Source organism: Podarcis cretensis (genome assembly GCF_951804945.1).
Source record: "Podarcis cretensis genome assembly, chromosome: 2".
Taxonomy (NCBI): domain Eukaryota; kingdom Metazoa; phylum Chordata; class Lepidosauria; order Squamata; family Lacertidae; genus Podarcis; species Podarcis cretensis.
The window spans coordinates 122147382-122164462 of NC_137171.1; the positions used below are offsets into that span (position 1 = coordinate 122147382).

The 17081-nt window shown below is 48.1% G+C and overlaps 1 protein-coding gene and 1 long non-coding RNA gene across 3 annotated transcripts in view; both read right to left on the reverse strand.

The window, feature by feature from the left end:
- LOC307208846 (major histocompatibility complex class I-related gene protein-like) overlaps window positions 1-17081 on the reverse strand; it is a 52879-nt gene that overhangs the window by 26041 nt on the left and 9757 nt on the right. Inside the window, exons 2-6 of one of the 2 annotated variants that reach the window (XM_079963845.1) lie at window positions 10872-11147; window positions 9163-9438; window positions 6061-6348; window positions 4508-4594; window positions 3760-3798 (exon numbers count right to left, since the gene is read on the reverse strand). In XM_079963845.1, the coding sequence (XP_079819971.1) occupies window positions 3760-3798; window positions 4508-4594; window positions 6061-6348; window positions 9163-9438; window positions 10872-11147 (966 nt within the window). The remainder of the gene's footprint in view (window positions 1-3759; window positions 3799-4507; window positions 4595-6060; window positions 6349-9162; window positions 9439-10871; window positions 11148-17081) is intronic. The other variant, XM_079963846.1, reaches the window with a different exon arrangement.
- Window positions 1884-3716, reverse strand: LOC307209139. The gene is made up of 2 exons (XR_013835329.1): window positions 3052-3716; window positions 1884-2531 (listed from the first exon to the last, which is right to left on the reverse strand). It is a non-coding gene; the product is annotated as an uncharacterized lncRNA (long non-coding RNA).

The window sequence follows — 17081 nt, forward strand, 5'->3', positions numbered from 1 at the left end:
TTCAAGAACCAGTATAGAGAATGACATAGCTTAGCAGGGCTTGTATAAATCCAGCAGAGTTGAAATAGATGAGAGCATTTAATAGATAACAAATTGGATGATTAAAAAGATGTGGATTACGCAGAGTAGTAGAAAAGTAAAGGAACCAGGAAAAGTGTGGAAGGAAAGTCATATGGTATATGTATACATGTTGTATTTGGTATGAAGTTGTAAGTGGGACGAGGGAACGAGAGAGGGGTTAAATATGCTCTGTACTTGTTTTTGAAAATGCAAATAATTTTTTTTTAAAAAAATGATCCCCTCTCCACGGAGGCGTTTTCAAGGTGGGCACCCCCCACACACCGATGGTGGAGCCAGTGTGGTGTAGTGGTTAAGAGCGGTAGACTCCTAATCTGGGGAACCGGGTTCTCGTCTCCACTCCTCCACATGCAGCTGCTGGGTGACCTTGGGCCAGTCACACTTCTTTGAAGTCTCTCAGCCCCACTCACCCCACAGAGTGTTTGTTGTGGGGGAGGAAGGGAAAGGAGAATGTTAGCCGCTTTGAGACTCCTTAAAGAGAGTGAAAGGCGGGATATCAAATCCAAACTCTTCTTCTTCTTCTTCTCAAATGTTAACATACGTCTCAGTCTACAACCCTCTAAGAGGGTTTTATTGTACGTTACAATAAAATTATAATGGTACAGGAATAATAATTAGGAGTGTTTTGCAACCATCAGTGCAGTTCTCCATGTGTTTCCTAGATGTTCACCCACAAACAATTTTGCAGTGCTCCACTATTGCCTTAAGTTGTGTTTTCCGTGAAGCCCCATTGTACGTAGCATAACTCACACACCAAGGCCAGCCCAACACATTTTGACACATGAGGCCGGCCCCCAAATGGCATCCCACTCCCCACCAGGGAAGAAGCAGTGAGGGAAGATTTACATCCAGGGCGGAGGGAGAAAAAATATTTAAATTTTAAATCATTTAAATGGTATTGTTTTAACATTTTGAGGTTTGCTGCCCTGAGCTCCTTTGGGAGGAAGAGTGGGGTAAAAATTTAAAATAAATATTTTGGGCATCTTCTTTTCATCTCAGTGGGAGAACTTCCTTCTGGGACTGTGGACTTTTGGGGCAACCCCGCCTTGTTCACCTCACAACCACACTCTGCCCCAGATCAGATATCTACATATTTCTTTTATTATATTCCCCCCAACCCTCCTTTCTTCCATCCTGGAACCAAAGGCAGCATCCAGGTGGTCCCCATCCAGGCACTGACTTCACACCCTCTTGGCTTCAGGTAACTTAATCCCACCCCTGCAAAGCCACAGATTATGTCCCCATCTTGCTTTGGACTCTAGTTCTTCAGTCCCTTTACAAAGGAAGACCAATTACTGGCACCTCCCGGCCAGAGTCTGTGAATATTCTCAGGAGCTTCAAAATCTCTGGAACTCCTGTGATAAGAAGGAAAGAACCACTAAAGAAGGAGGTGGAGCACCCTTATTTATTTCAGTCAAACGGATTTTATAAAATAATAATTATACTTATAATTTTATTACTTATACCCTGCCCACCCATTTCCATTAAAAACAGAGTAAAACTTCAAGCATTAAAAACTTCGTTAAACAGGGCTGCCTTCAGGAAAAAATAATAACAATTATATCCAGTGTCTTCAAAGCAAGGTGCAGCAAATCCACTGGGTTAGGTAAGAAGAATCCTGGGGCCCCTGGAGGTTTGTTGAAGGCAACAAAACTAGTTTACTTGGAAGAGTTCATGTCCCACTCCTAGAAGGCTGTGGGGACTAGGCAACAAGTCTCATGAACTGGAGGCCTGCAGCCCAAAAGAAGGGGCTGCTTATTTCGGATGAAACTCTGGCCATGAAGCTCCTGATCTGCCTCTTCTCCTTGCTGGCTTCCTCCTTGGCTGTCAGCAGAATCCGAAGCAAGAATCCCTCTCATCTCCTGTAGGAAAGTCGCCTCTCTCTTCAGCCACTCTGTTCCTTCTCTCTTTCAGCTTCAACTCCTGAGCATCTAAGCATCCCTCCTCCTTGCCAACCATTCCTCCCTGCCAGCTTCTTCACTTCCTCACGCAGAAGGTGGGTTGAAAACACTCAGCCAGAGCAGTTAGGCTGCTTTTACACATTCCATGACATTACATCCGTTCAGCCAAAGGCTGGGCGGCCCAAGAGGCAGGTAGGCAATAACCATTTAGCTTATTTCACGCATAATACACCTAAAGCAGTTCTCAAATGTAACCTTTCCTTCAATTTGGATGGAAAGTGAGTGACACAAGATTGGGGAAAGAGAAACCATCAAAATCACTGCTCAATCTCCTCATCCCTTTTTAAAGCTTTTAGTTGTGTATATCTGGCACATTTCTGATGAATACAAACACATTTCTGAAAATCAGCTACAAAGCAAAATTAGCCAAAATCTATCAGAAAAACATGATTCTCCTCAAATTCAAGTTACAGCTGGAGTCAGAATGGATGAGTGAGAGCCAGGATTAAGGAACATCATAAACAGCATTAAAGGACAGCAGGAGCTCTGAGCCTCTGTAATTCACAGCAAAACTGTGGAGATAAAAACAACAAGAGTGTTTCAAATTTAAGCCAACATCAGCCAAAATTAAGCCAAGGCATCGGCCTTATAGAGCTAGTGGGAACCCAAAGGACATCTAGTCCAGCCTCCCAAGGGAAGCCACCATCCCTCATCATGTCAGATCAGACATGAGATATGCCAGGAGTATCACCAAAATGGGCCTGCAGAGGGCAGCTCGAGCAAGTGAGCCAAGCTGCACACTTTGGGGGAATACCGGAAGGAAAAATCCCTTCCAGAACCCCTTCCAAGATCTCTCATTCAGATCCTGCGTAGAACCCATTTGTCAGGTAGAGGAGCTCAGATGGACAGACAGAATGAGTAACAAGAGCAATTTTCAGCTCAGTGGACACTGCAGATTATGTCACTCTTGGAAACCCCAAGGTGGGTAACAGGGGAAGCTTTTTCCCATTTGGGGATGTTCCCCACAGAGTCTTCTGCAAGAGCCCCACTTTGCCCCCACCTGCACCCCCACTTACCCCTGGCGGAGCTGTCGGACCCCTGGCTGCTTGCTGCAAAAGGGAGGAAACACAGGAGTCAGGATCCCGGGGAGGGAGATCCCATCCCCCATCCCCCCTCAGCCCTTCTCCTCCCTCCTTCCACCCCCATCCAAAATCGGTCTCAATATGGGGAGGGGCCTAAGAGAGTTCAGGGACAGGCAGCCCAGAGGCAAGGGGGCTCAAGGACAGCACTGGAGGGAGAAGCAGACGCTGGAGGGCAAAGAGAGATGGGCACAGCCTGCCATGGAGGCAGTGGGGGACTAGAGCGGGGGTGGGTGCGATCTGGGCAGGAAGGGGGCAGGAAGGCAGAAACTGGGGGGGGGGGAGCAGTGGTGCCAAATCCAGAAGGGAGGGTTCCTGACACCCACAGACTTGAGCCACCCAACCAATTCTTTAGCTTCAGGTTCCAGTAAATTAAACCCCCAGATACCCCTCTCTCCCCCCACCCTCGGCTCTTCCTCCTGCTCCTTCCTGGAGCCCCTCCCTCAGCCGACAGTCTCTCTGCAGCCTTTTCCTGGCCCTGAGGGACCCCTTGCTGTCCAGACAGGCTGAGCAGACAGGCTGAAGCTTTCCATCACGGTCTTGGGCTTCAGGACTAGGCCACCACCAGGTTTGGTTTGGTCTGTTTGTAACTCCATGGTGAGAAAAATATGTCAGACAGAGAGAGGGGAGGAGTCACTCACTTGAAGCTGCTTTGTAGACTAATTTCTTGCTCTGTTTCCCTGTAGAGACAAAACCAGAAGGTCAGAGCTGGAAGGGACCTCCAGAGGCCACTCAAATCCATTTTGACAATTTGGCTCTCAGATGTTGAAACCTTCCCAGCAGCTGCTCCTCTTGTCTCTTCCAAACACCTCCAAGGAAAGGGAGCCCAGAAGGGGAGCATTTCAAGGAATTCATGTTACAAAGAAGTCGAAAAAAGTGAGAAAATTAAATTTAAAAATCAACATGAAAGCCAGGCAGTGGACAAATTCCAACAGGCTGGAAGGAAACATTCTCTAGTCCCTTCACTCATTCCTGTTCATATTATTATTTCAGTCCCAGCCGACCCCTAATCATCAATCTTGCGGGGGGGGGGGGAGAGAAATAATGAACTTTAATATTGCAATTCTAGGCATGTCTAGTCAGAGGAATGTCCTATTCAGTTCAATACAGTGTCCTCCTTAATAAATATTTATTCATTTAAAAATACAAAATGAGTACACAAAATACATAATAAAATAAAAACATCAGGTGGAAAGTGAATTTCCTGAGCACAGAGTGAGCGCAAAGCAATGGCCAACATACTTTTGGTTCAAAGGGTGTTTTATGGGGAGGGGTCTCTGCAGGGATGCCAGCAACAGTTTCCAGGAAGGCTCCACCAGCACATTCCCAGTCGGAGGCCAAGACAGAAGGACACAGGAGACGCAGCAAATGCATCCAGGGTTTACTTACTGCGGATGATGAAGATGATGATCCCAGAGACCAGCAGGATGGCCGCCATGACACCCAGAATGACTTCCACAATGAGCCACAGGTTGACTAAAAGGGGACAAGAGACGTTTTTATTCAGACTGGCGGCAGCAGCTCCCCAAGGCCTCAAGCAGGAGATCTGAGTGGAGGTGCTGAACTATGAGCCCAGGAGGATTTTACATGTGCCAGGCAGGCCCTCTTTCTCTCCTGACAGGCCAAGGTCTTCTCTGTAGTGGCCCCGACACAAGGGAGTTTATTTTTCCACCAGAGTCCAGCATTGGAGGTCTTCAAAATAACCAATTCATTTAAGGAAGACAGTTGACAGGCACACCTGTTTCATCACGGACTCCTCCTGCTCAGGTGCTTCAGCCTTCTCTGTCCTGACCCTGAGAGGAAGGGATTCCCTCCCCCCTGAGACCCCCCCAGAGCCCAGCATTACAGGCCTTCAGGGAAGGAACAAATCCTTAGAAAAAAGCATCTTCTGTAGGGTTGCCATACGTCCGGTTTTTCCTGGACTCGTCCTCTTTTTCAGACTTAAAATGTCTGTCCAGACAGATTTTTTAAATAAGGCAAAATGTCCAGGTTTTTTTGTTTGGGTGGAATCTCTGAAGTCCGTAGCGCTAGTGAGTGAGCCCTGGTCCCCTCACCCCTGCCTGGGTGAGTCTTTGGCTCAAGGGCCACTTCCATAATCCTCGCTTGCCTGCCTGTGAGAAGGTGAGTCTGGGGTGTTGGTGGGGATGTGCGTTCATGGGCTCCTGCTGGGGAAAAGGGAGTTTGGCTCTTAAGACATTCTGCTTTGGTTCCTGCAGGCACAGCTTTCCTGGCAGTGTGTGAGAGACGAGCATTGTTATTAAAAAACCCTTCTTGCTCTTCCAAGCAATGTGTGGGTGTTTGGGCTGAGTGGAGATGGCTATCAGTTTTTCTAGCTGGGAACGAGTGTGAGGAGGAGCGAGTGAGAATCTTTTTCACTATGAAATACAGTCAGTCCGGGGCTCCCTCTTTTAAGTTCACTGCCCCTTTTTCAGTCGCAGGAAGTGCGAGTAAGTCAGCCATGTGGAGGAGATAATTTGATTTTGAAGAAATAACACATCTGCCCACATTCTGTGACATCACAACTGCTTGGGCTTAAAGGCAAAAAGTTCTTTTGCCAGTTTTTACCTATGACATCCAATTTGAGTTTAAGGCCTATGAGACACTTGCCAGAAAAGGCTGCATCTCTGCAGAAATCTACAGATTCTGATTCAGTTGCTTCCCTCCAGAGCAGCCTTTCTCAACCTGTGGGTTCCCAGATGTTGTTGAACTACAGCTCCCATCACCCCTTGCTTGCAAGGCCAGAGCTCAGGGATGATGGGAGTTATAGTCCAACAACATCTGGGGACCCACAGGTTGAGAACCACTGCTCCAGAGACACAGACAGGATCCAACTGGGGTTCCCCATCTGAGCTGTGCTGCTGCTGAAGGGAGGAGTTGGGTGGAAATCCCCCTCCCAGAGTCCACCCCTTCCCCTCCTGTCTGTCTGTCTGTCTGTCTCTCACCAGGCTCCTTCTCCCAGGCCACGTCCAGAGGCTTCTCCAGGCTGTCGTGCTCCACGCGGCACCGGAAGCGCTCCCTTTCCTCGGGGTCGATCCTGACGCTGAGCAAGAGATAGTAGGTCCCGTCCGAGTTGGGGGCGACCAATCCCCGGAGGGTGCCCTCCTGCCAGACCTCCCCGTCCTTCACCCAGTTGGCCTCAATCTCCTTGGGGTAGAAGCCGTGGACTTGGCAAACGAGGGTCTCCGGGCCGTCATAGTCTGCCTTCCTGGTCACCTTCACCACCGGAGCCTCTGCAAAAAGGGCCACATTGGGGTTAACAGAGAGACATCCACAACGGGAGCCTGGAGGAATCCTGCATTTTTTAAGAGCAGAGGAGCAGGGACCCAAGGGGCAAGCTAGTCAGAACCTCACATCTGCAGAAATTAAAAATAACTGTGAATAAATGGGATTCCTCAACCTCCCTTGGCATCTTCCCCAGTCAGTGTCTATGGTGGAACTGTTTTCAGATGTTTTATCCTTTGATTGCCAAAGCACACTCCTTTGGGAGGGAGGACAAGGCACAAATTAATTTATTATCTTGAAAAGCTCTAACACTACTTGTGGTTCCAAGATTGTCCCAGGGAGCTGATCCTGGCTCCTCTCTTGAGGGGGAAGAAATGCTGGACTCGCTGCTCTCTTGTTCTCCAGGACTTTTCAGCTCCAGTTAGTGAACAAAGCCAACAGCCCTGGGAAAGACAGAGCTCCTTTCTGGTTCTCCCGCCTGCCCTGAAAGGGTCCCCACAGAAACCCAAAACAAGACCTCCCCTCCCCATCAACCCCTCACCTTTCCTCAGCCGAACCTCCGTCCCAAAGAGGATGATTCCCAGCCTCCTTTGCACGTTGTCACCCTTGAAAACGCTTCAATGTGGATTTTGGGGTGAAACCCTCAACCTCAAGAAATATGCTCAGTGTCTCTGGGGTGGATTATCACCAGGCCCCATAGATGAATTTGCTCTGATCTCTCTAAGCACGGCTAATACGTATGTGTCAGTCCTCAAAAAGGGAGGATGCTAGAATTATTTCATTTTGAATTAATATTCATATTAGCAAAGCTAATAGAGACAGGAAGAAAGCCAGTCCAAACACTTGATCATTTGATTGGCCCCTGTGCCAGATTCCTGAAGGCGGAAGAGTGGACTGTATCATTTCAAGGCACGGGGTTGAGGAAGATGACACTTCTGAATGTTCCCCATTGAAAAAAGTTGTATACCTCACAAATGAAAAATATAAGAAGCTAGAAGAGGGAATTCTCATACTCTCTCAGTATGTGCAGGTTTTCTGCTTCTAGGCCACGAATGGCTAACCTACAAACTTAGTGAGGGGGCTGCATCCATATTTCATGGGCTCCCCACACATTTTCTATTTTAAAAAAGGTTAATTAATTTAGTTTTAAAGACTTTCCCCACAGGTATGTAGGGGGAGACGGGGCACATTGATGCAAGAGGCACATTGATACACCAACAATATTTCAATATTGAGACACTAAAATGTGTCTATACATGTGTGAGTATGACAGTTGCGACCGCGCTGCCCGCCAGTTCGCCATTGGCGTTTGACGAGAGGAGGTGTGTTTTTAGCGCGGCCAGCTAAAAAATTACGTGAAATGTAAAAGTGTTCCAATGCTGTTTTTCGTCATTTAGTTAAGATTTAAAAATACCTAAGGTAAATTATCCCACTCTGTAATCAGGATTACATGTGATTTTTAAATAAATTCAGTAGTTTTATTAATAATTGTTAGTTTCCTGAAAATGTCTGTTGGGGCACTTTGACACACTAAGACATGGGGCCCTGCTAGTGTACAATAGTGCGCCAATATACAAGTTTGCATGAAATCTCTAAACTGATTTCCTACACATGAAATTTGAAAACAAAAAAACTGTTGTTGACTATGTGGCCAAAGTCATTTCTAAATATAATATGACCGATTATCAAGTGTCATTTCTCAGGAAATATCCAGGATCTTGTATGTTTGTCTTCCCCATTGTAGAAGATAAGGCAAGCATCGATTTCAAGGATGCTGTTTTGCAGTTGCCAAAACCAAATTTCTCAAAGGGCACAACTCGAACATCAGTACTTTATACTTTTTTTTTTTTACTTCCGTGGATATAATGTGCAATAGAAGCTAAACGTTAAGGAAATATCTTATTTTTTATAAGCATTTTGTTTAAATCACTATTTTTGGACTACCTAATGTGAGTTCTTATACTTTTTAAAGTTTTTCCAAAGTTTTTTTTTTTTAATGCATAGGTGTTTGAGTAAAAATTAATTTAAGTTTTTAAGTTTTGTTAAGAAAACCTGCCATAAAGTCTATGATATGTGTGAAACACTGTTAGTTTTGATACGTAATTTAGATTTTTAAGTAACAAATTGTAGGGCGGATTATGATCTCTCACAATAAAAATGGTTTTTTTAATTAAATTTTTGTAAATAATTACCATTCTCACACAATTTATGCTTTTTATCAAAGTGCCTCGTAGTTGGGGCAGAATGATACAAAACCCATTTTTTACTCAAGTCATTATATTCTCATTATCTTCTAACTTTAATGGTTCTTTTGATTACTATTATAATATTGATTAGTTATGCCATGCATAAAGCAACTTTTTTATTATTTGACTCATTTTGGTACATAAAATATGAGAGTGGATTTTACTCCATGAATCTGCCCCACTTTCCCCTACCCACGTGTAAAGGCAAAAGGTTTTTCTGTATCCCACCTCAAATCTGTCCATTTCAATTTTATTTTTTTACTTAATTTAAGATGCACTTTGCTTTCCTGGCGCCTTCCCTGCTGTTTCTGTGCCACCTCTCCTCATTTGTCCTTTGCCATCCCTTATTCTAGGGGGGGTTAAGCATCTCCCCCCCCCAATCATACTCTGAAGTGACCCCCTTTCTCCTCCCAGAGTCCCAAACTTATTTCTGCCTCCCCACCAAGAAAAGTGTTTGCTGTTTGGTCCAAAAGGAAGACTGTTAAGGGGGGGGGGGGAATTTGTAGGGAAACTGCCCCACTGAGCCCCCCTCCCCTCCCCACTGAGCCCCCCTCCCCTCCCCTCTGCCCCCCTCACCTGTCCTCAGCAGAGTCTCCTTCCCATACTCCAGGTATCTCTGCAGCCACGCAATGCATTCCTCCTCCAGGTAGTGCTTACTGTACTGGTTCAGGGCCAAGTCAGGATCCAACTTCCTCTTGGTCACTTGGGCCTCCGTCTCGGCTGCCGTCCAGGTGAGGGTCTCCTTGTCGAAGGCGAGGAAGTCTCTCCCATTGTAGCCAAACTGCCTATACCCTCCTTTGCGCCCGTCTGAACTCAGCTCACAGCCGTACATGTACTGAAGGGTGTGGATCCCTGGAAGGACCAGAAGAGGCCCAGGAGGTCAAGGGGGGTCAGAGCAGCCCCTCCCCCATCAGCAAAAGAGCCCAGGAAAAAGGATTTATTTGCCTGAGACTCAGGGAAGAGGCAGCAGTCAGAGGGGAGAAGGCTCATCCGCAGAACACCTTCCCTGAGGGAAACACTACAATCCTGAGTCTATAAAGCCCCCCTTAAATTGCCCTCCTCTCTCTCATCGCCTCACAGTCTCCCTCCCCCCTTGCAGGGTTGGAGGTTGTTAAGTTGTGAGTGAACATATCAGACGACACAGCGATTCTTCAAACAGCTCTTGTTTATTCAGAGGCCAGAACAGAACTGAATGAAGGGCTCAGTCAGCTTGCTTATATAGAGCTCCAGCACAATGTAACTGTAGCAACTTTCTAAAACTATCCAATCACTGAACGTCACTTTTGATCCTTCATTTGCATAAAAACTATCCAAACACTGAACATCACTTTCAATCCTTCATTTGCATAACTATTCTCAGTACCCCCCTGCTGGCCCAGGGTGAGAACTTCAGTACATGACACTGGTCACAGTCTGTCCCCCTTTCCCCCCAGCTCTGCTCCTCTGGATCTTGCCCCTTTTGGAGAGATGCCTCAGCTGCCCCCCCATCCCCCCCTAGAAAGAGGAAAGGGGCAGCATGGAAGGGGGACACCCACACATGGGGGGCCCTTTCAAGAGAGGAGGTCTCCTCTTCCCCTCCATCTCTCCTCCCCCAGCTTCTCAATATCAAGGTCCTTTTCCCTAAAAGGAGGAAAGTCATGGAAGGGCCTCTGGAAAAAGAAGTTTCCTCATAGCCTGGGAAGGAAGGAGAAGCCGCAAGGGGGGGTGGCCCCACTTCAAAATGCCCCCCCCCCTCTCAGCAGAAGCCAGGCTGCCCTTGTCAAAGATGGTGGGTTCCTGCATCCCCCTGCCCACCCCAGGGGGCCACCACCAAATCTTCAAAACAACAACATTAAAAGAAGTTATCTGGGCAGCTGGCTTCTCCTTAAGCAGGACCAGAACTCAAGGCTTGCTTGTCTCAGCCTCAGGATCCCCACCCTTCTCTTCCCCTCCCAGAGGAAAATGAACTAGACAGATTCCCACCTCAGAAGGCCTGAGCCAAGCCCAGCATGGAAGGAAGCGCAGGCAATGGAGACATTTCCTGGGTAGAATGTGCAGGTCCAGAGAGGGTCATACTGGGGGGGGGTCTCTGCCCTCCAAGTCTCCCTCTCTGTCCCCCCCACCCCACACCTTCCCAGCCCCCATTAAGCCCTTCCTTAAGGGAAGGGGAGAAGCCTCTGCCCTGGTGGAGACCCCCACCCTCCATTTCCTTTCCTCCCAGCAGCCCCCTCCCTGCAATTCTGGCCCTTGGAGGAAATGTCATGGGGGGGAGGTGTGACTCTGTTACTCTCCTGCCTTCCACTCACCTCCGCTCTGGTTGTAGCGATTCTGCAGAGTCTGAAGACTCTCCCTGAACGCCAGCTCAGTGCCCTGAGATTTCTGAGTCTCCGTGTTCCAGTACTGAGGATCCTCCTTTTCCACCTTCCTTATCCAGGGGACGCGAGGCAGCGCCTCCTTGGTGTCACTGTCATACTGATCAATTTGCTGGTCATCCACATACCCCACAGTAATGAACTGGGGCAGCCCCTGGCCAGGCTCAGAGACGGCTGTGTAGAAGTAGCGCAGGGAGTGAGAAGTGGAGTCTGGAAAGGAAGAGAGGAGGGCAGAGAGTTAGGGGTCCTGCAGATGAAGGCAGTAGCCTAATCCTGCTGTGTTACAGGCAGCAGCCCTAAATTAGGAGATCCAATGTTCAGCAGGGTTTGGGGGAGTTTGTAGACCTGCCTTCTGTAGCAGGAGAACCCCCCCCCCTCAATGTTCCACACAAGCACAACACATACACCCCCCTCTCACCTGCTTTCGACCCCAGGGATGCCCCTTTAGAGAGACATCCCCAAAAAGCCTTCCGTAAATAAGGAAGCGCTTGAATTGACAGCTCGCTTTAATGAAACCCCTTTTCGCCTTATCCTTTTCCTGGGTCGACCTGTTCCCTGAACTCTAGCTCAATCGGCTGCCGCTTCAGCCAATCAGCATTACCAAACAGCGTCCCTTGTGGCGGCCACATAGGTACTGCAAGCAACTGCGTCTACTTCTCTATACTTTGACAGCTGTTAATACAATGTTTCCGGATTCAATTGACCGTGACTAATCCAATCAAAATGTATCAAGGTGCTTCCAATAAGTGAAAGTAATTTTGAACTTCTGAAGGGTTTGTGTTATACAGTGGTGCCCCGCAAGACGAACGCCTCGCAAGACGGAAAACCCGCTAGACGAAAGAGTTTTCCGTTTTGGAGGCGCTTCGCAAAACGAATTTCCCTATGGGCTTGCTTCGCAAGACGAAAATGTCTTGCGAGTTCCTGCAGGTTTTTTCCCCTCCCCCCCCCTTTTCCTAAGCCCTAAGCCGCTTATCAGCTGATCCGCTAAAAGCCGCTAAACCGCTAATAGCGCTAATCCGCTAAGCTGTCAATGGGCTTGCTTCACAAGACGAAAAAACCGCTATACGAAGAGCCTCACGGAACAGATTAATTTCGTCTTGCGAGGCACCACTGTAAATTCATAGTAAATCAACCGTACAACGGATTTGCGCCGGACCACTTTTATTCTGCTCCGTAAGGGAAGGACTATCAAAGGGGGGTGGTTTGATACAGGACAGCCATACTCCCTTAACCGTGCCAGCACGTACTCCAGGGCCCTGCCCAGTTGGCATGGCAACCTTGATGGACCCAGATAGAAGACCATCAAGGGCACAATGGACTTGCATATGGGAGTGGATTCAACACGGACTGGAACAAAGGACAGTGATCGGATCTTCCCTCTGGGGGCAGGAAACTGCCAACTCCCCTTTGTCTCTTGGAAGTGACTCATGGGGAGGGGGAAAGGAGGAACCTGCCAGGTGACAAGATACTCAAGTTACCTCCTCAACTCCTCCCTCAACCCCTCCTTTTTGTGATGTATCAATGATGTAGTTGTGATGTAGTCATGATGTAGTTTGGGGATGTAGTTTGGGGGATTAGTAACTAATAAAAGTTGGGGTCTTCCTTTATTCAGGGCTTCCATTTTGCTTCATCTTGTTGCGGGTGGGAGTCCTGTCATGACAGTTTCCAATAAAGGCCAACCCTACAGGCTGCTGTTTTGCTCCGAGTTATCCTGGTTGTTTTTGTTTCTTGTCCAAGGGAGCCCTCGGATTCCTCCGTTAACAGTTTGGCAACCACGAAGGGACTCTTGGTTCTCCTGTGAAGGTGAGGAGGGAGATAAAGGTAGATCGGGCACCACTGTGCAGCCTTAGCCCAGGGATCCTTTTCTTCCTCTCCCTGCCTCTTCTTTGCGGGTGATAATCAATTGTCACCAGAAAGCTCAGCCAGGGGAACAAAGGCAAGGTCAAGCCGGCCAAAGAAAGGATCCTGGGATCCACGAGGGACATTCGAGGACGTGAGTATAGTTTGAAATTAGTACATTGGGAGGGAAGAATAACGTCTCCACGGTAGCTGAACTTTTCTTTTTTCCTCTCCTCGATGCCTTCTCTTGGAGCGTAGCAGGAAGGGTCATGGAAATTCTTTCTCTCTCTCTCCCGATTCCCTTTCTCGGTGCGTGACCAAAGGGATCGTGGAAATCTCCTTTCTTCTCTCCTTGACACCTTCTCTCGGAGCGTGCCCGGAAGGGTCCTGGAAGTCTTTCTTTCTTTCTCTCTCTCTCTCCTATTCCCTCTCTCGGACCATGGCCTGAGGGACCATGGAAAATATCCTTTTCCTCCCCTTGATGCCTTGTCTCGGAGCGTGGCCGGAAGCATCGTACAAGTCCTTCGCTCTCTCTCTTTCCTGTCCCTACAAATGAAGCCGCCCCTCCTGCACGAAGACCCTTGTTGGGGATGACTCGTGTACTTGAGAATGCAAGGTCATTTGTTTCCTTTCAAACCTTTGTTTTCTCGGGCCCCAATCTGAGATTGCACTGCGCAAGTGTCCAGTAGGGAGTCCCAAACTTGGTCCTATATATATATATATATATATATATATATAATATTTATTCAAAATTTTGAAAGTTACAATAAGAAAAAAAGAGGAAAAAGAAAAATAAAAAAGACAGAAAAAATGCAATCATTAAAAAATAAAAAAAAGCAAATCAAACCTTTACATGACTGTAATGGGATAAGGGGTTGCTTGTGCGTAAGTGCTAAAACACTCCCAGTTTTGTAGTTAGTTTTAAACTCTCCCTAACTGGACAGCCATAAGTGCGTGGCTGCCTTAATCACTGGCAGTATCCGTCAGTGGGCGTTTCCTGAATTTCTTCCAACATAAAAGTTCTTTGACAGAAAGTCTCCTCCTTGATTCCCTGTGCGACAGTTTTCTGCGCAGAGTGGGCGTTCCAAGGGGAGGTCCTGAGCTCTCACCACTGGTCTCGCTTGAAGCGTCTCTGAGCCTCACCTCCGACGCTGTCTCCTCCTTCCCTCCTTCTTCAGCGGAAACTCTCGCTCTCCCCCTGCTGGTTCCCTCCTCAGCATCCGAGGGTCTCCCTGCATCCGAGAGCCTCTCCACCACCCTGAGCTCCGATGGCAGTTCCCTGACATCCACCTCCCCTCCAGGACCCCCCTCACCCCCAGTCCTCCCCTTTTCTTTGGGCGGTGAGGCTGGGAACCCCCGGAAAGAATCTCCCCCATCTTCTGATGACTCAAAAACTGCTCTCCGCCTACTACTATCCCATCTTCCTGAAAAATCTTCCCAATCTGATTCCCCCTCTTCAGATTCTTCTTCCTCTTCCTGCCCAGAGTCCGGAAATCCCTCAAACTCCTCTTCATCGTCGGTGGTGCCAAATTGCTCCTCCCAGAACCTAGCTAAGGGTTTGGGCCTCCTTGGGAACCTACGGTGAAACTCTCCCAAGAGAAACTCATCCTTGATGGTTTCCGCGGGTACCCATGCATTTTCTGACTCCGGTTCCCCTTCCCACGCCACTAGGTACTCCACCTGTTTACCCTTCCACCTTGAATTGAGTATTTCTGCTACATGACTGCTGCGCTCCCTCTCTTCTACTTGTGGTGCCGCGGGAACCTCTCCCTCTCGTCCCTGAAATTCCCGCCCTTCCCTGTATGGTGATAGTAACAATCTATGAAATATTGGATGTAGTTTCATGTTGTCCGGCAGATTGAGCCTAAAGGCCACCGGATTCACCTGTTGTGTAACCTCAAAGGGTCCCAGTCGTCTCGGTCTCAATTTCTTGCAACCTCCCTTGAATGGTAACCCTTGTGTTGACAACCACACCCAGTCCCCAACCCTTATGGTTTCTCCTTCCCTCCTGCTCCTATCTGCCTGCCTTTTGTACACTTCCTTAGCCCTCTCTAAATTCAACTTAAGCTGTTGGTGTATAGCTTCCATTTCTTCTACGAAATGTTCCGCCGCCGGTACACTCCATCTTTCCTCCCCTCCCCCTGGAAAGGCCCTAGGGTGACAACCATAATTGGCCATAAATGGACTCATGCCCGTGGACACATGCTCGGCGTTATTGTAGGCAAATTCGGCCAGGGCTAATTTTTCTACTCAGTCACTCTCCATCTCATTGACATAACACCTCAAGTATTGTTGCAAAATACTGTTTGCCCTTTCCGCTTGCCCATTGGTTTCTGGGTGTCTGGCCATCGAGAAATTGACCTCCACATGCAGTAGGCTCATGAGCTTCCTCCAGAACCTGGACGTGAATTGTTTTCCTCTATCAGAGACCACCCTCAAGGGGGCGCCATGCAACCTAAAAATGTGTTCTACAAACAGCCTGGCAGTTTCCTCCGCTGTCACCGCATGTGAGCAAGCTATAAAATGGCACATCTTAGTTAACAAGTCGACTACTACCATGACCGCCGTTTTCCCCCTAGATTTGGGCAAATCTGTCATAAAATCTATGGACACTGCCTCCCATGGCCTTTCTGGTGTGGGTAATGGTTCCAGTAACCCCGCTGGTGTTGCCCTCTCCCCTTTGGCTCACTGGCAGCAGTCGCACCCGACGTATTCCCGTACATCTTCCCTCACCTTTGGCCACCAGAACTGCCTGGTGACTAGCAACATGGTTTTGTGTTGACCAAAATGTCCCACCGTGGGGCTGTCGTGTAATTGTTTGAGTACTCTACTTCTCAATTGCCCCTCTGGTATATACAACAACCCCTGTAGTACAGCGCACCATTTTTTTCCTCAACCCCCCCGGGTTTTCCCCTGCTCCCCTGAGCTCTCTGAGCTTGTTTTGGGCGTACTCGTCGCCCTCGGTCCCCTCTACCAGTTCTCGTTGCCCAACCAATACTGCCCCACACACCCAGTGGTCCTTGGGTATCACATGTCTTTCTTCCGGCGCTCCCTCTCCCTCCATATATTCTGGCTTCCGGGAGAGAGCGTCCGCCCTTACGTTTTCTTCCCCCGGTATGTAGCGAATTTCAAAATGGAACTTGGAAAACTCCTGTGCCCATCGCACTTGTCTCTGGTTGAGTACCCTTGCCGTCCTCCAGTATTCCAGGTTCTTATGGTCTGTGCACACCTGTATCTTGTGTTGTGCCCCTATTAGTAGATGTCTCCAGCGTCGAAATGCTTCATAAATGGCCAGCAGCTCCCTGTCGTACACTGTGTAGTTCCGTTCCGACTTGTTCAACTTCCGGGAGAAGGCACACGGTCTCCAGTCGGATGGATCTCTTCCCGGCTGTAGCAGTACTGCCCCTACCACTCGGTCTGATGCATCGGTCTCCACCCTCATTGGTTTCTGCAGATCCACGTGCAAGAGCTGTTCTTCCGAAGCGAACACCTTCTTTAGTCGGTCAAACGATTGCTGCGCCTCTTCCGTCCATACGAACTTCTTCTTGCTACTGAGGCAATCGGTGATGGGTGCAGTTAAGTGGGCAAAGTTTTTGATGAACTTCCAGTAGAAATTTCCAAACCCCAGAAATCTCTGCACGTCCTTCCTGGTCTTAGGTGTCTTCCATTCCAGTACCGCTTGTACCTTGCCCGGATCCATGGATAATCCCTTGTCGGACAACCGGTACCCCAGGAATTCCACCTCTCTTGTATGGAACTGGCACTTCTCCAGTTTGACCCATAGCTGGTTCGCCTGTAACCTGCTTAGCACTTCCCGGACGTCTCTGACATGCTGCTCCTCGTCCTCTGAGTAGATCAACACGTCATCTAAGAAGGCTACACAGTTCTTGTACAGCAAGGGTCCTAGAACGTGATGCATGAAAGATTGGAAACATGCTGAACCCCCTTGTAATCCAAAAGGCATAACGAGGTACTCGAAGGCCCCCAGGGGGGGTAAACATGGTGGTCTTCCATTCATCCCCCTCCCTCATTCTGATCAGGTTGTACGCCCCCCTTAGGTCCAGCTTGGTAAAAATCTTTCCCTTCCTTTTTTAAAAAAAGATATTTATTTTAAAAATTTCATAATAAAACACATATCACAATCAAAAGGAAGAAACGAAAAAACAGAGAAAAAGACAATCAAAAATAACACAACAAAAACAACGAAGAACAAAGAAAAAATTATTCCTTATTTACTATCTTTATAACCCTCTTTCCTGACTTCCTCGCATCTCCCTTTTCTGCGTTCCCCTTTACACAATCAAA